The sequence below is a fragment of the Lepidochelys kempii genome, chromosome 3, assembly GCF_965140265.1.
Source record: "Lepidochelys kempii isolate rLepKem1 chromosome 3, rLepKem1.hap2, whole genome shotgun sequence".
Classification (NCBI taxonomy): Eukaryota; Metazoa; Chordata; order Testudines; family Cheloniidae; genus Lepidochelys; species Lepidochelys kempii.
The window spans coordinates 13,287,774-13,310,059 of record NC_133258.1 but is presented as its reverse complement, the minus strand read 5'-3'; the positions used below and the strand labels follow the sequence as shown (position 1 = coordinate 13,310,059).

Sequence of the window (22,286 nt, the reverse complement as noted above, 5' to 3'; positions counted from 1 at the left end):
GAGTAGAGCCCAGAGCCCATGGAGGGGTAAAGTTAGGTGCTTTTTGCCCGGAGCCCTATGAACTGGGAAAGGGTGATGGTGCCTAAATTAAGAGGGTTACGCCTTGAGCCCTAGGAACTGGGTAAAGGTGGGTGCCCTTGAATGTGTGAATTACAAGAGAATTTTGTGCGGGTAACAGGCGGATTGATCAAGGTCTGCTGTGCCAACTATCTGTGCAGAGCCAGGACATCACGCAGAGAAAACACACGCACATGCAGCCAACATCTGACGACAACTGTATTTTAAGACAGGAGCCAACAAGCCAGCATAAGGTTTTAGAGAGGAAGTCACATTCCATATATGGTATCACTTGTGCAATGGGTAACCTAGGGAGTGCCAAACTGGACCAGACCAGGGGTCCATCTAATTCAGAATCCTGTCTCCGAGAGTGCCCAGTACCAGCTAATCCAGAGGAAGGTGTAAGAACCCTGCAATCCCCTTTTTCCCACATTAGCTCTCATTCTTGTCTCTCATAGTTGGAATTTAGCTTATCCCTGAAGCACAAGGTTTAATATCCCTTCTAAACTGTATTAATTGTAACTTTGGATGTTCTTCATATCTGTATGTAATACTTTTTTGGCAGGTGTAAAATGAATGAATGGTTTATTCACTACTCATGCTTTTGGCCCTGATTCAGCAAAACACTTAACCATGTGCTCAACTGCAAGCATTTGCTTACATAAGCTTGCACTTAAAGTTCAACTCTGCCTAAGTACTCTGGTGAATCAAGGCCTTTAAAGCTATAGAGGTGCCCTGCATGGCAGAGTGCCTAAAGGAGAAGTCGTGTTATGGAGAACTAAAGGGATGCTATGGGAACTGTGGGTTCATTGTTATCCACTCTCTGCTGAATGCCCAATGCAACAGCTCTTTCCCAAAGCTCAGAGACAATTGTTGTGTATTATCTATAACACTCCCTCTCTGTGATAGTGAGGTGGGAGGAAACCGGATTCCAGACTGAATGTAAGAAGGAGAGAGAAGGGCAAATTCATTCTTAGTGAAATTCCACCTCCTTACATGAATAGTCTTTATTCATTCGACTTGGCCCTTTGTGAGCCGCAGAACTTTTTGTCTATTTGTTGTTACTTGGACTAGAATTGCTTCTCTGATGTCTACATTCTTTGACTTTTTCTACCCGAGAAACTTCACCTCTTCAAAATATAACTGTGTTACAGATCTTCTGCAGTGTTTCCAGGAATATCAGTCAAACACTGATTGCAGCACCAAGGCTATACGGACAAAGAATTGTGATAAAGACTTGCACTCCAGGGAACCTGGTGAAACAGTATTTTACATGAGGCAAAAGTAATAAAAGCCAAAACAAATTGTGCAATATTGAACGAGTAATGTAATGAGTAATACAGAAATGACAATTTAAAAGTAACTCAGGTGACAGCTCTCTATTTGTTATTAGAAGAACATTTCCCTATCTCATAATCCTTCCTTCCTTGCGTGGTAATTACTTTCAAGAATAGACTTATTGATGCCATTGTTCCAACAGCCCTTTTTCACTGAGGGTCAGATTTTGGCAGTCTTATTCATGCTGGGTAGTATCCTATACTAGGAGTAGTCCAATTAATCTAAGTGAACCAAATTCTGATGTCCTCCTTGCAATGCAGTCCACAGGTTTATTTGCAGAGTAAGGTACTACTCCATGTGATCAAGTGTGGCAGAATCCAGCCCTCAGTACTTTTAGTGGGAACAGTTCTGCTACCCTTACTCCTATTGATTAAGACCTTACAACCCTTGTATTCCTGTTGCAACTAGCGGGAATGCTTGTGCAGTAAGGTGACTCTCCACATGAATGAAGATGGAGATGTATTCTCAGTGGTGGAAGAGGACAGGACAAGGAGTAATGGTCTCAAGTTGCAGTGGGGGAGGTTTAGGTTGGATATTAGGAAAAACTTTTTCACTAGAAGGGTGGTGAAACACTGGAATGCGTTGCCTAGGGAGGTGGTGGAATCTCCTTCCTTAGAAGTTTTGAAGGTCAGGCTTGACAAAGCCCTGGCTGGGATGATTTAAGTGGGGATGGGTCCTGCTTTTGAGCAGGGGGTTGGACTAGATGACCTCCTGAGGTCCCTTCCAACCCTGATATTCTATGATTCTATGTCTGGCCCATTGTATCAATGGGATTACTTACAGAATAAGGACTATACATGTATATCTTGGCAGGAACTGATCTTTAGATAGATAGTACTTTAAATAGTATTTTGTAGAGAGTGTAGTTGCTATTGATGGAGAAGAAATCTCAGTCATTGAATATGATATAAGTCTAGCATGTCAGATGCTGAATTTCAAGCAAAGAAGAAAAATCTACAACATTTTAAAACAAAGAATTAAAGTAGGATAAGAACCTAAATTGAATGGCAAGATCCTACACTCAGATGAGTAGCCCTATTGAAGTCACTAGGACTACACACATGAGGGCTGCAAGATGGTACCCTGATTTTCTAAAAGGTGCTCTCATTAAAAAGAAGAATTTCCATGAAGGGCGGAATCCGAGGCTGTTATTTTATTTCAGTGGTGCAATGGCAGGCGGCAAGACAGTATTTCTTGATCATGGAGTGTTCACATCCATAGTTCTTTGCTAAATCAGGACAGTTTGAGTATGTGTCCACATACGTACAAGGATTGGCTGAAAATGAAACACATCATGAGATTAGATATTAAAGGAAACAGTGTAGGCTGTTTTTCCTCTTGTTAAAGCATATTTTGACAAAATAAACATTTTTCACTGTATTTTTTTCAGCACAGTTTTACTTATTCCCCAGTAAGGTTCTAAAAGTCTAACTGGCCACAGAAATATTGTTTACTTAATTCAAGGCATTTTATTAGGTGGAGCAATGTTTTTTGCTTTAATACAGCTTATTACAATACCATTACAATAAGGAGAAGTCAGGTTTGGAGGCTGGTTTCATTTTAAAAAGACAGGATCTGTTCTCTGTCCTTTATTTCCCAGTAGCATTTTTGTCCCAGGAATGAGTTATCCAGATTTGCAAACCTAGTGTATTCTGTGGACTGTATCAATATATCAGCCCAGTCATCCAGGAGGAAGATGTCATAAGGAACTGTCCTACTTCCCTTGCACGTTTGTCCCGGGGCTTGGCACAATCTCACTTTGAGCTCAGGGTGAAATCCATCCCTGTGTTGACGGTCAGTGCAAGGCCAGTGCCACATTACAGTCCAACTTAGCCCATGAAAATAGCAACTCGTGGGTCCTTAATGGGGCATCGGGTTTGTGATGACCCTCTGCACATGGGTAAGTTCCATCTTTCGGGAATTCAGTGACTCAGTGTGATGGTGCTAGTCACCCCAAAATGAGTAGAGGAGCTGAATGGAGGGCAGAGCAATGGCCCCATTCTCCTCTGTGCACATTCAGTGGGGTGTGCTGTCTGCATCATTTCACAGGGTGACAGCAGCCATACTGTCCCTTTACTCCCAGGACTATTGTGCCTGCCTCCAGGAGTTCCACCATCTGTCCGTATGTGTGTCTTGGAAGTTACAACTGCAAAATCCACTGCAGGTTTTTCTATACACTCAGCAGTACAAATCCAAGTGGCTTTGGTTGTTAGCAAAAGGCCCTGACAGTCTACCATATGAGAGAGGGGGATGAGAGCCGCCTCTCTCTGCCTGGGGAGGCATATGAGGAGACATTACAGACTAGAGACTCGGTCATTCAGCCAGCTTGTTCTCGCACACCATGAGGCAGCTTTGCTGTCGTTAGAGAGGCACCATGGCAAGCTTAGAAGGAACTTGTTGCTCACGGGCAAAGGGTCTGGTATATAAAACACCCAGGGCTAGAATGTGCAATGCTCACTCGGGTGGAGGAGCACTTACTCAGTCCCACTGAAGCCAACGGAGCTACTTGCATAAGTAAGAGCTCACCAGGGTGAGTAAAAGTTCCACACTGGGGCTCAAAGGTTATTACCCAGAATGAGAAGTAGGAAATTGCCATTACTCCACTTGGACTGGACAACTAATTTGGTCTAAAACCCTGGTGGGAACTTGCTCTTGCCATTGTAGGTGTTAAATGTTTTAAATGTTTTCAAAAGCTCCTTTTTCTTTCTTTCTTTTTTTTTTTTTGGGGGGGGGGAGGTGGGGAAGAGGCAGAGTTAATGGTGATCTCCTGGCTCATATTAAGCAGAAGCGTACTCCACAAGTTATCTCACTGATTTCAGTTGGAATATTCATTATCTATTTATGTAGTGCCTAGCACAACGGAGTCCTGGTCCATGACAGTGGCTCCTAAGTGCTATCGCAATACAAATAATAAATCAGGCTAATGGTATGAAGTCCTATTCAGTACAAAATCACAGAAATGCAGGGCCGGAATGGACCTTGAGAGGTCATCTGCTCCAATGCTGAGGCAGAAATAAATATTCCTAGGCCATCCCTGACAAGTTAATCTAGCCTAGTCTTAAAAACAAACAAACTTCCAATGATGGGAATTCCAACCTGTTCCTGTGCTTAACTATCCTTATAGTTAGAAAGATTTTCCTGATATCTAAATCTCCCTTACTGTAAACTAAGCCAATTAGTTCTTGTCCTACCCTGGAGGGATGTGCAAAACAATTGATCGCCATCTCCTTTATAACAAAATTGCACATCTTTGCAGACTATGTCCCCCTCAGTCTTCTCTCTTGAGGGGGACATGATGACACGATGACATTCCCCAGACATACCAGTCCCCCATCAGAAGCCCTTACACGAGCCCCGACACATGCTCATTTTCAAACATGGCATGCTTAGCAATGAGCTGTTTCAGAGTAGCAGCCGTTTTAGTCTGTATTCGCAAAAAGAAAAGGTTAGTCTCTAAGGTGCCACAAGTACTCCTTTTCTTTTAGCAATGAGCGTGTGTAAGGGCATTGCAGTCTGGCTTTGGAGCCATGGTTTTTGAATTGATAATTTCCCAAAGCCTTCCCGCCAAGGGAATTAAACATTGTTTTGCAGTGGCAAAGTTGTCACTTATTAATACTTCAAATTGCTAAAACTTACTGCATAGTCCATTGTTACAAGCATTGGGGCAATCTCCACACGCGGCTCCTGATTTGTAAGGTGTTTTTAAGGAATTGATATTCCCCCTGAAAAGGTAAAATTAAACAGCATAAAATGTAAAGCCAGTCTACAACACACATCTTCATTTACATTGCAGGAATGGGTGTGATTAGCAGGTTGTGCAGACATCCCCTCACAAGCTCTAATCCTGCTACCAGGCTGCAAATCAGTGAAGACGTCTTGGGGTAGGCTTGGGCACAGGCTGCTCAAGTGAGCCTGTGCCTAGAGGGGTCAGGCAGGCTTATCCAGCCTGGGCTGATGCCTGTTTTGATGCACGCTTACTATTACTTTTGCAAGCGAGCTAGAATAAAACTAGCACAGGTGCCATTGCAGGGTAGACACACCCTTAGTCTGGTGTGTATCAAATCACAATTTCAAATGTCAAAGTGTAACTCTTAATATGAATCAAAGATGTGTAGCCAAACCCCTGCATTTCTTTGAAACTCTCACCCCTTGGCTTTATCGTTAACGATTGATTGCTTACAATACTTGCAAGTGTTCATGTGCCATCCTGATCAGAGGGCTCGCAGCGACCAGCGCAGCTTACTTCAGAGGCAGGTACAATAAATGCTGCGGGCAGTGGCGGATTTAGAGTTAGTGGGGCCCTGGGCGCACTTCATTTTGGGGTGGGGGGGCTCCCCTCAGGACCCAGCCAAGAAAAATAACATTCTCTCTTAGCTCCCCCCCCACACTTTTTATTCTTTTTTTTCATCCTCCTCCTATAGTATAAGTAATGGGAAGTAAATGAAAATAAAGTGAGGTACCTTGACTGGGGCAGAGGGTTGGGGTACAGGAGGGGGTGCAGGGGTACAGCTCTGGGAGGAAGTTTGGGTGCTGGATGTGGGCTCTGGGCTGGGGCAGGGGGTTGGAGTGTGAGAAGGGGTAAGGAGTGCACAGTGCAGGCTCTGGGCTGGGGCTTGGGATGCAGGAGGGGGTGTGGGGTGCAGACTCTGGGAGAGAGTTTGGGTGTGGGAGGTGAGGGGTTGGGCTCTGGGGTGGGACAGGGGATTGGGGTGTGGGAGGGGAGGAGGAGTGTGGGGTCTGGGAGGAAGTTTGGGTGAAGGCTCTGGGATGGGGCAGGGTGTTGGGGTGTGGGAGGGGGCAGGGGGGCAGTGCTTCTCTTGGGTGGCATGGTTCCCAAAGTGACCGGCACCCCCCCACCCCCCGGCAGCAGCTCCTAGCGATTCCCGGCCAATGGGAGCTGCGGAGTCAGAGCTCAGGGTGGGGGCAGCGCGTGGAGACACCTCCCCCCCCCCCCTCCAGGGGCTGCAGGGACATGCTGGCTGCTTCCAGGAGTGAAGCAGTGTGGAGGGAGGGAGGCAGAGCAGGCAGGGAGCCACCTTAGCCATACTGCGTTGCTGCTGGCATGTCTCTGCACACCCCTGGGGTGGGTGGGGGACAGCGGGTCTCCGTGCGCTGCCTGGGGTGGGTGCTGTGCGCGGAGCCACCTCCCCCACGTCAGGGGCGTGCAGAGACGTTCCAGCAGCTGGCCGTTTCCGGGAGCGGCGTGGGGCCACGGGCCATGGCATGCTGGCAGCCTGCCTGCCTGAGCCCTGCTGCACCACCAGGCGGGACTCGGGGGCAGATTGTAAGATATTTGTCCTGCATTTGGGGGACCCCCTGCCACCGCACAGTTTGTTTCATGGTAAATCTGCTCCTGTGCAGGAGGCAGTTATTGGATAACATGCCCCAGGAAAAGCTTCTTGCAGTTATTGGATAAAAAGAAGATGCTCGTATTTCTCACTTACTAAGCAGTTAGAAAAGAATGCTTAGATTTTTAAGCAGAGCAGACCTCACTGAGAAATTATTAAGGGTTTTATGAGTTGTTTTATTTTAGAATGTAATTTGCACATATGCTTCTGCACACCATTATGACTGAATTGCCCCTCCGACCATAAACCCACTAAAAATTATGATGCAATCTGCAATGTAGCTTCAAGTTTCCTGGGTCATTTTAATTAATTAAAAAACGAAGGAATTCCAATAATCAATTAAATCTATAGCTAATACATACGCAGGGCAGTAATGGCAAACATAAAAGTATTTGTATTCGCTCTCAGGACAAAAGGCAACTGCACATCCAATCTGGTAAGACTTGTACCAAACTACCTGGAGACAGAAGAGTAACTACGTGAGTGAATGTGAAAGACTATATTTTTAATATCAAATATACATTTTAAAAGGTTTTGAATGAAGCTGGATTTGGGCACATTATCTTATTACACAGTGTGGCAGAATATAAGTCACATCTTGTAGGAGAGAAACCAGAAACAAGCAAGTAGTTTTCGTATGGTCTTATTCACCCTTTAAAGGATGTAATGGGAATGAAACGCAAGCAACATGGTAGATTCTCAGTCACCTGGAATATTTAAATCAAGACATATACATACAAACAACACATACTCTGGTTCAGCCACAGACTGTTGGGCAAGATTCAGGATTCACTAGATAAAAATATCCTGTCAATGTTACCCACAGCTGGTGAGACTAGATGGTCATAATGGCCCCTTCAGGGCAGGCAGTCTAAGACAATCCGATTCTACAGGGTTTGTAAACCTATCTAGAGATGGGTTTCAGAGTAGCAGCCATGTTAGTCTGTATTCACAAAAAGAAAAGGAGTACTTGTGGCACCTTAGAGACTAACAAATTTATTTGAGCATAAGCTTTCGTGAGCTACAGCTCACTTCATCGGGTGCATTCAGTGGAAAATACAGTGGGGAGATTTATATACATAGAGAACATGAAACAATGGGTGCTACCATACACACTGTAAGGAGAGTGATCACTTAAGATGAGCTATTACAAGCAGGAGAGTGGGGGGGAGAAAAGGGGGGAAAGAACCCATGGACCCATGGAACAGAAGCCCTTGGACCCATGGACCCATGGAACAGAAGCCCTTGAGGAATTCCACCATGATTTCAACAATTTCCATCCCACCATCAACCTCAGCCTGGACCAGTCCACACAAGAGATCCACTTCCTGGACACTATGGTGCTAATAAGCGATGGTCACATAAACACCATCCTATACTGGAAACCTACTGACCGCTATTCCTACCTACATGCCTCCAGCTTTCACCCAGACCACACCACACAATCCATTGTCTACAGCCAAGCTCTACGATACAGCCGCATTTTCTCCAACCCCTGAGACAGAGACAAACACCAGCAAGATCTCTATCAAATGTTCTTACAACTACAGTACCCACCTGCTGAAGTGAAGAAACAGATTGACAGAGCCAGAAGAGTACCCAGAAGTCACCTACTACAGGACAGGCCCAACAAAGAAAATAACAGAACGTCTCTAGCCATCACCTTCAGCCCCCAACTAAAACCTCTCCAACGGATCATCAAGGATCTACAACCTATCCTGAAGGACGACCCATCACTCTCACAGATCTTGGGAGACAGGCCAGTCCTTGCTTACAGACAGCCCCCCAACCTGAAGCAAATACCAGCAACCACACACCACACAACAGAACCACTAACCCAGGAACCTATCCTTGCAACAAAGCCCATTGCCAACTGTGTCCACATAACTATTCGGGGGACACCATCATATGGCCTAATCACATCAGCCACACTATCAGAGGCTCGTTCACCTGAACATCTACCAATGTGATATATGCCAACATGTGCCAGCAATGCCCCTTTGCCATGTACATTGGTCAAACTGGACAGTCTCTACGTAAAAGAATAAATGGACACAAATCAGCCATCAAGAATTATAACATTCAAAACCAGTCGGAGAACACTTCAATCTCTCTGGTCACTCGATTTCTGGACTAAAAGTGGCAATTCTTCAACAAAAAGACTTAAAAAACAGACTCCAACGAGAGACTGCTGAATTGGAATTAATTTGCAAATTGGATACAATTAACTTAGGCTTGAATAGAGACTGGGAGTGGTTGAGTCATTACACAAAGTAAAACTATTTCCCCTTGTTTATTCGCCCCCTCCCACTGTTCTTCAGACGTTCTTGTTAACTGCTGGAAATGGCCCACCTTGATTATCACTACAAAAGGTTTCCGCCCCCCCGCTCTCCTGCTGGTAATAGCTCACCTTAAGTGATCACTCTCTTTACAGTGTGTATGGTAACACCCATTGTTTCATGTTCTCTATGTATATACATCTTCCCACTGTATTTTCCACTGAATGCACCCGATGAAGTGAGCTATAGCTCATGAAAGCTTATGCTCAAATAAATTTGTTAGTCTCTAAGGTGCCACAAGTACTCCTTTTCTTTTTATCTAGAGATGTTTATCTCTCTAGGTTTGCCCCCATTCCAGTAATAACTTAGGGCCTCCAAAATATTCAAAAAATACAAATAAATTCTCTCACACATTCTTCCTTCCTAATCTGTAGGAGAATTAGCTTGATTAGTTTATAATTTCTGAATGTGTATGTGTCTGAAGAAGTTATTGAAGGAACGCTAAGGGAAGATAATAACTTATAACCTAATTTGCCATCAGTACAGCAAGAACAACATTACACCCACAAGAAAAAAATCTAGTAGGTTATCGAGTCTATCCCTCTGCCAATGTGGTATTGTTCCCTACAACTTAAGGAGCTTGCTCTAGCCTAGTTTTAAAATATCCAAACCATAGGGTTTCCACCATATCCCTTAATAGACCTCACTGTGAGGAAGTTGGTCATAATATTTAGTCTACAATTTCCATATTCTTATTTTTTTTTTAATTTTTCTCTGTTGGAATAATTCTTATCCTTCATGGTGTTTATTTTCTTTAAATATATTGAAGCTGTTATTTCTCCTACCCATGATAATCATTTAGTCAAACATGTATCAGTTAAAACATGAATGTAACAAGTGATGCTATGGTCCCTACCTGAGTATAATGGCCAATCACTGCACCTGGTTTGGTTGGTCCAATGCCGTACATGAAATTGTCCACCTCATTGTACCAGGCTTGAATTGCATCTGACCAGGAATTGGGTGCAGTTGACATGTAGAGATTTTCGCCACAGCCCACTGCTGAAAATGGAAAGGAAACCGTTCACAAAAGCTGATGAAAGAGGCTTAAGAAGATACAAGTGTTTCATCATGTGGATAGAACCAGTAGAAGATTCAGAAATTTCTAGGAAAGTCTGGTGGGAAGAATTTGTTTCATTTCCTGAACATCCACACACTACAGTGTTGCCCTTTGTCACTCTCCAGGTCATGAGTGAATGGTGTTGGGTAAATCCCAATGGTTCAAAGGTTAACTTTGATTCTCATAAGCATTCAAAGATTCAGATCCCGAATAGTCTCATACTGGACCAGCCTTCTGGTTTCCTCCATAAACTATGTCTATATTTCAAGGAGCTACTGTTAAGGATCTACAAGCTGAATGGAAACTTTTTAAAGACACCACAATAGAGGCTCAACTTAAATGTATACCCCAAATTAAAAACCATAGTAAGCGAACCAAAAAAGTGACACAATGGCTAAACAACCCAGTAAAAGAAGCAGTGAGAGACAAAAAGGCATCCTTTAAAAAGTGGAAGTTAAATCCTTGTGAGGAAAATAGAAAGGTGCATAAACTCTGGCAAATGAAGTGTAAAAATATAATTAGGAAGGCCAAAAAAGAATTTGAAGAACAACTAGTCAAAGTCTCAAAAATTTATAGCAAAATTTTTTCCATGCTAAACAACTGGTGGAGCCACTGGACAATCGAGATGCTAAAGGAGCACTCAAGGACGATAAGGCTACTGTGGAGAAACTAAATGAATTCTTTGCATCAGGCTTCATGGCTGAGGATGTGAGGGAGATTCCCAAACTGTTCCAAATTGAGGTATCATTGGAGGAGATTTTGGAACAAATTGATAAACTAAACAGTAATAAGTCACCAGGACCAGATCCTATTCACCAAAAGTTATGAAGAAACTCAAATGTGAGATTGCAGAACTACTAACTGTCATCTATAACCTATCATTTAAATCAGCTTCTGTACTGAATGACTGGAGCATAGCTAATTGTGATGCTAATTTTTAAAAAGGGCTCCAGAGGTGATCCTGGGAATTACAGGGCAGTAAGCCTGACTTCAGTACCAGGCATACTGGTTGAAACTATAGTAAAGAACAAAATTGTCAGACACATAGATGAACATAATTTGTTGGGGAAGAGTCAACATGGTTTTTATAAAGGGAAATCATGCCTCACCAATCTACTAGAATTCTTTGAGGGGGTCAACAAGCATGTGGACAAGGGGGATCCAGTGGATACAGTGTTCTTAGATTTTCAGAAAGACTTTGACAAGGTCCCTCACCAAAGGCTCTTAAGCAAAGTAAGCTGTCATGGGATAAGAGGGAAGGTGTTCTCATGAATTGGTAACTGGTTAAAAGATAGGCAACAAAGGGTATGAATAAATTATCAGATTTCAAAATGGAGAGAGGTAAATAGTTGTGTCCCCCAGGGGTCTGCACTGAGACCAATCCTATTCAATAAATTTATAAATGATCTGGAAAAAGGGGTAAACAGTGAGGTGCCAAAATTTGCAGATGATACAAAACTACTCAAGATAATTAAGTCCCAGGCAGACTGCGAAGAGCTAGAAAAGGACCTCACAAAACTGGGTGACGGGGCAACAAAATGGCAGATGAAATTCACTGTTGATAAATGCAAAGTAATGCACAATGGAAAACAAAATTCCAACAATACAGATAAAGTGATGGGGTCTAAATGAGCTGTTTCCACTTAAGAAAGAGATCTTGGAGTCGTGGATAGTTCTCTAAAAACATCCACTCAATGTGAAGCGGCAATCAAAAAAGCTAACAGAATGTTGGGAACCATTAAGAAAGGGATAGAGAATAAGACAGAAAATATCATATTGCCTCTATATAAATCCATGGTATGCCCACATCTTGAATACTGCGTACAGATGTGGTCGCCCCATCTCAAAAAAGATATATTGGAATTGGAAAAGATTCAGAAAAGGGCAACAAAAATGATTAGGGGTATGGAACAGCTTCTGTATGAGAGGAGAGATAAATAAGACAGGGGCTATTCAGCTTGTGAAAGAGACGGAGGGGGTTATGATTGAGGTCTATAAAATCATGACTGGTGTGCAGAAAATAAATAAGGAAGTGTTATTTACTCCTCCTCATCACACAAGAACTATGGGTCACCAAAAGAAATTAATAGGCAGCAGGATTAAAACAAACAAAAGGAAGTATTTCTTCATACAATCCACAGACAACCTGTGGAATTCTTTGCCAGAGGATGTTGTAAAGGCCAAGACTACAACAGGGTTCAAAAAAGAACTAGATAAATTCATGGAGGATAGGTCCATCAATGGCTATTACCCAGCATGGGCAGGGATGGTGTCCCTAGCCTCTGTTTGCCAGAAGCTGGGAGTGGGCAGCAGGGAATGGATCACTGGATGATTACCTGTTCTGTTCATTCCCCCTGGGGCACCTGGCATTGGCCACTGTCGCAAGACAGGGTACTGTGCTGTTGGACTTTTGGTCTGAACCAATATGGCTATGCTTATGTTCTTAATCCACCCTGGTGTTTGTTATGAAAATATTGAGAAAATAGGTTTTCTTGCAATGATTCTTAAATTAGGAGTAACTCCATGGAAGTCAGTGGCATTACACCAGTGTAAAACTGGTGCAACATAGATCAGAATCAAAGCTTAAATTTGGATCTGGATTCAAACTTTCTCATGTGTCAGGAGTGTTCATGTCCATTGTTTTGTTTTGGGTCGAGTCTTGAATAATCTCAAAGTAACAACTGCATTGTTCATCACTCTGTGACCTCTATTAAAAGTGTTTTACCTTCATACAAAATACTCTTCAAATTGTTAGAGCTGTTTAGGGATAAGGAGTCAGAGGAGGGGGATTGGAAGGAAATAAATCTCAACAAAAACATTTGAAAATTTTTCCCTTTTTTCCCCAAAGTTAAAAATTGTGAAATTTTTTGGAAATTTTTCATTATTTCTTTAATGTTGAAATTTCGTCTATATTAAAAAAATATTGCTTAACTCTAAATATCACACAGCAGAATAGATGAATCCATACACTCCGCTGTTATAAATGTTATTCATTCAGCAAAACATTAATACCACTTAAATATGAATGGGGTTATATTATCTGAAAATTGCTTGAATTATGCATTATTCATTTCAAACTGACACTTTACTTACTAGTTGTCCTTCTGTTTTCAGGACTGTGGGATAAAGTACATTCATTTGCCCAACTTTTGGCATTCTCTGCAGCTGCAGGACTCCATTCCTTAATGAAACGAGAAACATTACGTGTTCAGATGTGCACCTCTTAGTAATGCAGAATGTAGAAGAGAACATACACTTGGATATTGCATTTTCAAAGTGTTTAAAATCTTGACAACTCCTTCTCTTTCATTTGGGCAGTAAAAGGAGAAGGGGCTCTGTAGCTACACATCTTAGGTGGCTAGATATCATGGTGACTAGCTAGAGAGAACATACCACAAGGCACGTGGGAGACCAGAGCTAATGGGTTTTCCATTCACTTGAAAAGGAGATGTTGTTCATGAGCAGCAAGATTTGTCACCCGCAAGGTGCTCCCTTCCCTTGATAACTCATGTTCTCTAACATCTTATTGGGGAAAAGATTCAAATGGCATGTTTTCTGCCGGCTGAAATGCTCTGCCCTTGCATATTCTCTAGTAACTTCATGCATCCGATGAAGTGAGCTGTAGCTCACGAAAGCTTATGCTCAAAGAAATTTGTTAGTCTCTAAGGTGCCACAAGTCCTCCTTTTCTTTTTGCAGATACAGACTAACACGGCTGCTACTCTGAAACCTAGTAACATTAGTATACATTACAGATTAGTTTGCAAAATGCATCTTACCATCCTCAGCATGTTGCGAGCAGTTGGCATCACCCCTCTCCTTAGGGCATTGTGCTTGTCAACAATCTCCTTTTGTTGATCTGCTTTGTCAGTTGACAGAGAAGCAAAACCTGATGTCTAAATAAAAAAAAAAGTACAATGGTTTTTTGGTATATAGGTTGTGTGAGTGAAAAAATATTTTATAAGTGAAGCTAGGAATCAATTCCAAGTAATGTGTCTTTATAAACATCATCAGTTCATGAAATATTTTAAGAATAATTTAATCAGAATGAATCAATAATTAATTAATAAATTATGGGTCAGATTCTGATATCTGTATTCTGTGTTACCTAGCACCCTACTTCATATGTGCTCCTGGTGAGCACAATTTAGAACTGAGAAACTAATATTAGTATCTAATCTTAGGATTTTTTTAGATTGACAGATTCTTCTAAATACTGTATATTTGGCCATATTTAGTGCTGGTAAAGACAGGAACAACTACATAGAATTATTTATTTATTTACATTGTGGTTGCTCCTAGGAACCCTTGTCATTGATGAGGATCCCATTGTGCTAAGAACTGTATGGACATATAGCAAAGAGATTCTTATATGGAGCTATGTGACTATTAAGCATCTGTTTGGAAATTTTTGCCGAAGCTTTTGACATTTTGAAATTCTTCTTTCACATCTGTGAAAATACCATGAACAATTTGAGTTCTTTAGTGTATCCAATGAAGTGAGCTGTAGCTCACGAAAGCTTATGCTCAAATAAATTTGTTAGTCTGTAAGGTGCCACAAGTCCTCCTTTTCTTTTAGTGTACTATAGTATTTCTTCATGATCGTGAATGTCATACCTAAGGTTACAAAACAGTTTTCATTATAACCCTCAGTTTTCCCAATTATGAACATCTAAGCTCAGTCAGTATTACTGCACGTATGTGTCATTTCACTTTTCATTCAGCCTCACTCAGCCAAAGGTCTTAGGTCCTAATCCTAGGATTGTTTCTTAATGTGCCTGACCTGAGTAATCCTATTGCCATTGGGAGGACTACTTATATGAGTAAAGTTAATCATGAAAGTATTTGGAGGATCTGGCCTTTAGTTTGCCTTGAACACTTGAGCCATTTTAAGGACTTAAATCACGTTAAATGCTTGTGTTGCTTTAGGGACTTAACAGGGTTTAAAATTTCACCCCCACCCCCAAAAATAGTCAAAATCAACGTGAAGTGCTTTGAAATGACTGAAGTGGAATGTTTCGAATGACTTGAACCAAATGTGTTTTTCTCTTTCAGTTTGCAAAAATAGTTGAAATTTTTACTTTTCGTCCTGTTTCAGGACAAGAAATTTCAGAAATCGCAGAATATTCATGGGGTTGGAAAAACGTTTCCCACCCAGCTCTCGTCCTACCTGTCCGCTGGATGGCTGCAGCACAGCAGCCAGGCCCAGGAATGCAGCCAGCAGAATCATCTCTGAAAAGGGAAGAACAACCTGCTTAGTTCTCTTTCCTGTCTATAGCTTCTGTTTATTTAAATAATACATTCCAGCAGAAGTGTGCTCCCATGTGCTGTACATATCTAGGGTTTTTCTCAATCAGAAAGGTACTGGTTTTGTCACCAGGTCTTTATACTAGAGAGAAAAATCCTCCTTTCTTTCTCTCTCTGTTACTTCTATCAGCACTGTGAGCCAACCAGCAACCCATGTTTTCCTCACAGTACATGCTCCTCTACTAGTGGGTTTTCTTTTAGACTGTGGTCAAACACAATGGCCTAAGTTAAGTGTAGTAGAGGGAGGTACTAATTTCTCTGCATGGAGGAAGGGGAGATATTACTACTGCTGCCACCCTGTCTTGGGGCCTTCATTATGTGGCGACAGGTTTAGTTTCTAGCCAGAGCTCCATAGGAACCTTCCCTGTGGAGACTGCTGAGGGGATGCACTGAATTAGCATGCGCACTACCCACCTTTGCAATACTCCTAGCTACTTACTGGATTGCACTTGCCCATACTGTCCATCCCATTGTGGAGGGGATGCTGAAGATGTGGTATCATAGAGGTCTCCCCAACAGACTTTCTATTCCACGCACCTGAGGTTACAGCAGCACAAGCCAGTGCAAACCCAGTTTGAATTCAGCCCCTTAGGTTTAGTTCACACCAGTGCCCCTAGTTTATAATTAAAAGCAGGGAGGTAACCATCTGCATGGAAGAAAGGTAAGATTTAGGGCTAGATGGTGACATTAGATACAACCCTGAGCAAGGGGTGGTGCATGTGCTCCCAGAAGTATCCTTAGGAGACATCCTTCTCTGCCTCAATTCCTCCCTTGCTGTCTCCTTGCTCCTCAGAATAGTAATTTGCTGCTGGTCTATAGCACCAATGTCAACTTCTACTCCCAGCTCTCGCTGCTTTCCTCATGACTCTGGCCAGTGGGTAAGGGCAGGAGCTAAGTCTCTGTCCATTCCCCTTCCACCTGCTCTGGGGAAGGAGTAAGTGGGTAAGTAACTCCCTCTACACCTACCCAACCTTTGAGTAGCTCACATGAGAATGCTGAGGAAGGGTTCCTTCTCCTCAGTGTGAATGCATAGTGTTAGTCATAATCTAGCTGAATAACTGAGAGGAATAAGCACTCAGATGTCTGCTGAATTCATGTTCAATGAGTAGGTGGTTAATGATCAGCCCTAGAATAGTGATGAGCTGGTGAGATGCAGGCCTGCCTTAGTGGTCCACCCGATAGCCCTATCCAGTGCAGAATGCAGCTGCCCATTTCTTGCACTGGACAGAACTCTTAGCATGTGAGAGGTGTGCTTGAATCCTTACACTGCATTTCTGTTTCATTCTGGGTGCAATTTAAAAAGCGCTCGGGAGTATTTTCAAATCCCTGTAAGGCCCAGGACCCATTTATCTCTGGTGATCTTTGTTCCCTATCATTGTCATTAGGATCAGCTTGGAGGCTTGGCTCAAAGTACCTGTGGTTTAACTGGCTTGGGCTAGTGGCTGGGCTGCAATTCACTTCCATTGGCCCATTGCCCAAGCCCCAGCCTTAGTACATTTAACGGCATGATGCCAGGTAGATTTGTTATTAGCTTAATTTTGTGCTTGGTTTAGCAGGAGGTTGTTGGTTTTAGTTTAATGTATTCTTGGTTAAAATAACCATGGGGTTAGCTGACATTTCCATGTGCCGCAGAAGAGGGTCTGTAAAGCTACTTGCAAAGAGAGCATGTTGACTGAGAGCGTGGGGGAAAAGCAGGTTGCATTTTTCTCCCTGTATAGCCAGCTCCACTGCTCATCATATTGCTTGTATGACACAGTAAGCAATGGGTCCTATCCTCAGGTGGTGCAAATGGGTGTATCTCTATCAGCTTCAGTGAAGCTACACCCATTTGTATCAGCTAGGGAACTGGTCCATTTTGTCTTACACAGTCTTAATGTCTGCCTGCACTCCTCTTGGTTTAGGTATCTAGTGAGAGGTATTGGCAATCGAGTAGTATAATGGCCTTGTGACATTGTCCTGTAGCAGCTCACGCACACAGAGGATAAGGGCCCTCCTACTGCTACCATTAAAAGAGTTTCTACTTTAGCTGAACTGGTCTAGTCCTGTGCTTTTTGCAACTAAGGTTCTAATCTCAGCTCCCCAGATACTGATATGTACATGCAAAATATCTCATAATTGTATCTGTCTGTGGCATCTGCATTCATTATGCATTGACAGTTCCTCAGCGGGCAATGCAACTATGTTCATTTTCACTAGCTAAGGATCTGCTCCTAATCTCTAAAATATATTAACACTAAACAGATTAATGCTGATCTTTAGGGGTAATAAACATGCATTTTCTTTCCTGCTAATAAATGTTTATGGTGCTGTGTTTGTTTGACTCTAAAGTATCGTTATCATGCATTTGTTATCTTATAACTTTACCTTACTATTTCCAAATGTAATATTATGCATGACTGCCCCAGTATTTGAGATTAAAGAAATATTCTTAATAACATTAATTTTTCCTGCGTTTCATTATGAACTAGACAATGGGAGGATTTTTTGGTAAATTTGTGGCCGTGAACAAGTTTTTCAAGCAAAAATGCATCTGTTTTCAAATGAAACCGGACCAGTTTTATTATTTAATACCCCTGCTTAGCTGCTGCTTTGTTGCCTAGTCACATAGTGTAAAGGGTACTTCTCATTTTTTCTTGATTCTTTCCATATTTTCTCTTCTTATTTTTGCTAAACCTTTGACTATTTTTTAGTCTTCCCCATTTCATTGAAAAAAATCAAGGCATTATATTGCTCTGAGTGCCTGAATGTTTCCAACAGCCTTCTTTGTAGCAAATTATGTTTTAAAACCTGAGAATAAATTCCCTATATGTTAAATAAAGGAATGTAAATCTTACCTTTCCTTTCTGGGAAGACAGGAAATGTCTTCTGCACCTTTCAAGAGTTGGTGGAAGTGAATGGATTTCTTCACTGGAGCATGATATATAGCTCACCTGTTTCTTGCTGTCGTAAGGTGAGTCAACATCACAGAGGGCATTATAAAAAACTAATTGAACTGGATAGAACACTGGGTTTCTCATACATTCTTGCAAAAAGACGTTGTTTGTATTTGATTTTTACTTCCTCCTATTGCGTACTTAAAGTGCCTGAAAATCTTTGCTTTACAGTTGTACATTGTGAAATTTACTTACAAATTAGAGTGAACGGTATAAACTCATGCCACAAAGGCTCTTAACTAGATGTGTCAACTCTCTGTAATCTCTAAGGTTAGTGGATCTGATATTCATCTACACCTGTACCAATTAATTTAGCTAGTCAATGGAGTAACTGGGCATAACTGAGCTGGTTTAACTGAAGGAGAGAGCATGGGCCATTGTCTTGGTATTGGAAAGATAATGGGGCAGAATCCTCTTTACACCAGGACCTCTCCTCATCAGTGTGGAAGTATAAAATTCAGACTGGAGTAAAAGGGCCTTAGTGTAAATGAGAATCTGTCCCACTATAGAGCAGGGTGGGTAACGGTTTTCCCATCCTGTGAATATTTATGAGTTTTGAAGAATGTTCCATTCCTCACTGGGATAAAACTGAGACGGTTCAAAAATTTTCATGAAAAACCAGAGGGCGAGAGGGAAAGTGACTCATCCTTGAATAGCCAAAAGCTCACTTGGTCAGAACAAGTAACAGGGATGTGGGAGATCTGGGTTCAAGTCCCTGGCCTGAAGCAGGCATAGCGTTGACTTGAACTTGCATCTTCTATATCCCAGATGATTATCCTAACCAAGTGGGCTATTTTGTAGTGGGTTGCTCTCAAAATTGCCAGTAGGAGCTGTTCCACTTTGTATAAATAATAATATTCAGGGGATCAAAGAGAGACTAATGCCATAGGCTGGTGGTTTGGACATTAGAGTCCCTGGTTTGAATCAGGCAAAGCAGGGACTTGAATTTGGGTCTCCCACATACCAAGTGAGTGCCTTAATCACCAGGCTATACATGCAGCTGAAAACTCCCTGGCATAAATTTTGTCAGAACAGACCATTTCACATTAAAAGCTTTGGTTATAACAAATTGTCATTTTCCCATGACAAAAACATTTTGTTTTAAAATTTCCCACCAGCTGTAGACCAGTATGTGATAAAGATTCAGAATAATTAAAAAAGGGGGGGATATGCCTTTGAAATAGAAAAAAGATATAGTCTGCCAAAGAAACAATAATCAGTGTTTTAATAGTGATGCAGGTGACTGATCTCCAAACAGTTTAAAATGGCATTGTTTATATGTATTGTATAATAATGTAATACCTAAGGGAAAGGAGAGGCTCATAGTTGTTAACTACCAGATAATTGAACTACAAGACAGCAAGAAGCATTCTAAAGCTGACAGTCTTGCACAAGTGCAGTAGACTTGACGTCCAATCACTACTAGCCAAAATACGTTGCCTTGCACCTTGTGTAGTGAATTAGACCCTAATAAAGTGACAGTGAAATACTACCAGATCAGAATTAGTAATGGTTTACTCTCACTTTGCACAGGTGCTGACTGGTGAACACATTCATATCCAAGTCAGTGGTGATCATAGTTGTTCTTTTCCATAGCTTGTCTCTGCTGATACAATCTACAGCCTTCCATTATTTCCTAGAGAGCCAGGACACTGGTGCTATTGGGTAGAGTGGTAAGATGGCATGACTAGTTTAGCTGGTGTATTACTTGCATAGAAGCATAAGGGAAACTTGTGCTTGGTAACAGATATGCTACTTTTACTAGATGAGCTGAGAAACTCTTCCTTTTTTTTATAGGAGCAAGACTCCCATGATGCTTTGTAGTTAAGATGAAGGTAACTTCAGAAAGTAGAATTTTACCAAGCACTAATCTTTACCACATTTTGAAAACTGTTCTAGGAGGTATCTTAGCAAGGTACTAACCGCAAGATATGAAACAAATAACTATGTCTTAAAAAACATAAATAATGACTAGCCAACAGATGTTGAGCCAGTTGGAAATTTGCAATGGAACAGGGCACCTTGGGAATAGCCTAAAATAAGAAATGTGAGCCCAAAAGAGGCAATAAATAAGGACCATAATGACACACTAAAAGGCTAACAAGGGTATAATTGCCCCTAAATCATAGACGAAGTAAGACCATCAGCAGTCTGGATGCAGGGTGTCAGAGAATGACAGGGTAAAATATTCAACAGCTGTTGGTACCTGCATGCCTCTGTGTATGTGTTTCTCTATGATCTGCTAATCAACAAACCCAGTCAAAGCAGATTTATCTGCTTTTTTTATTATTGAACTAAATCAGGACATGAGAGAACCTTCTCACTAAACATATAATCACAGTTTAATTTCTCATTTATTGGTTATCAGTTAATTGGTTATTATTGACAAGTTATTGATTAACAAAGATTAATTATCAATAGTTATATGGGAAATCAAGTGTAACCAACACAAGCTAGTTCCTTGTTATGAACAATAAGGGCTGACTTCAGGTTTTCAGAGATTCATAGATTTTTAAGGCCAGAAGTGACCATTGTGATCATCTAGCCTGACCTCCTGAGTAACACAGGCTATAGGACATTCCTGAGTCAAAGCAAATAGTACTGGTTGAACAAGACCATATTTTTAGAGCCATACAGTAGAGTAATAAAGTTGAAGGCCAGAAGAGACCACCAGATCATCCAGTCTGACCCCTTGTATATCACACCCCACCAGCACCAACCAGCATCCCACACTAAACCCAACAATCAAAATGAGACCAAACTATTACAGCTCTCTAGAGGCTAAATTATTGAGTGCCATAGGCAGAGAATAGGAGGGACCAAGTTGCACTGATGCCATAAAGTCCCTGTAATGGCAGGGAGCTGATTAAATGAGATATACTCAGATGACTCCAGCAAGTCACCCAGGTCTCATGATGTAGAGGAAGGCAGAAAAACCCCAAGGCACCTGCACAAATGGGGTGGGTGGCAATTCCTAGTCAAACGCACATCTGATCATCAATTAGACACTGAACTTGTGAGCAAGAACCAGCCAGCCAAGCACCTGAGAGAGAGAATGCTCAGTGCAACCTCAAAGCACCAGCCTACCCCACCCAGTGTCCCATCTCCAGCCATGGCCATCTCTGATGCTTCAGATGAAGGAGACAAAACCAAACCAAATCTCCCCCACAAAATACATTGGAGAGGGGAGGGGAAGAATCCTTTCCTGACCCCAGGTGAGGCCCTGAAGCATGACATTTTGGGAACCCAAAACGAGAACTGGAAGGAACCCCCGGGGTTGCTAATCCCTACCTCCACAAGCAGCCCCATCATGCAATCCCACTCAGAAATTTGTCCACCTATCTCTTAAAATGTACTGAGTTGTTTGCCCCCACAACTCCTATTACAGGCTCTTCTTTAACTACACTTTGATGTTTAAAAACTTGAATCTAATTTCCAGCCTAAATTTATCCATGGCCAGTTTAGACCCATTTGTTCTTGTGACAACACAGTCCTTTAGCTTAAATAGCTTTTTACCCTCCCTGGTGTGTCCTCCTCTGATGTATTTATACAGAACAATCATTTCTCTCTGTATCTTTGTTCTGATGGGCTAAACAAGCCACACCCTGTTAGTCTCCTCTCTTAAAATAGAAAAAAAAGTCCAATCTTGATCTCCCTTGGTGGAGTAACCACCACAGTCCTTTGTAAATTATTCCAATGGTTAATTACTGTCACTGTTAAAATATGCACCTTCATTTCCAGTCTGAATTTATCCGGCTTAAACTTCCATTATCAGATCTTGTTATAACTTTGTCAAATGAAAGAGCCCTTTGCCATCAAATTTCTGTTCACTATATAGGCACATAGAGACCAGGGTCAAGTCACTCTTTAGCCTTCTCATTGATAAACTAAACAGATTGTGCCCCT

At 41.9% G+C, this 22,286-nt stretch overlaps 1 protein-coding gene across 2 annotated transcripts; it reads right to left on the bottom strand.

Annotated features, from left to right (window-relative positions):
* Positions 1 to 291: 291 nt before the first annotated feature.
* Positions 292 to 18,362, bottom strand: LOC140908505 (cysteine-rich venom protein-like). 2 transcript variants are annotated; one of them, XM_073335749.1, is made up of 9 exons: positions 18,282 to 18,329; positions 15,887 to 16,093; positions 15,311 to 15,372; positions 13,920 to 14,036; positions 13,236 to 13,323; positions 9,939 to 10,084; positions 7,106 to 7,200; positions 5,032 to 5,117; positions 292 to 2,671 (listed from the first exon to the last, which is right to left on the bottom strand). In XM_073335749.1, the coding sequence occupies exons 3-9, from the start codon at positions 15,368 to 15,370 to the stop codon at positions 2,544 to 2,546; spliced, it is 720 nt and encodes a 239-aa protein (XP_073191850.1). In that variant the 5' UTR covers positions 15,371 to 15,372; positions 15,887 to 16,093; positions 18,282 to 18,329; the 3' UTR covers positions 292 to 2,543. The 2 variants fall into 2 exon arrangements, with proteins under 2 accessions (XP_073191850.1, XP_073191849.1); XM_073335748.1 differs by lacking the exon at positions 15,887 to 16,093 and having other exon boundaries at positions 18,282 to 18,362.
* Between the last annotated feature and the right edge of the window lie 3,924 nt (positions 18,363 to 22,286).

Bases quoted from the DNA above. Each gene is read 5' to 3' on its own strand.
- LOC140908505 (XM_073335748.1), bottom strand. From the start codon at position 15,370: ATGATTCTGCTGGCTGCATTCCTGGGCCTGGCTGCTGTGCTGCAGCCA. The intron at 14,037-15,310 runs GTAGGACGAGAG...TTTTTTATTTAG, and splicing joins TGCAGCCATCCAGCGGACAG to ACATCAGGTTTTGCTTCTCT. The intron at 13,324-13,919 runs GTAAGATGCATT...CGTTTCATTAAG, and splicing joins CTCGCAACATGCTGAGGATG to GAATGGAGTCCTGCAGCTGC.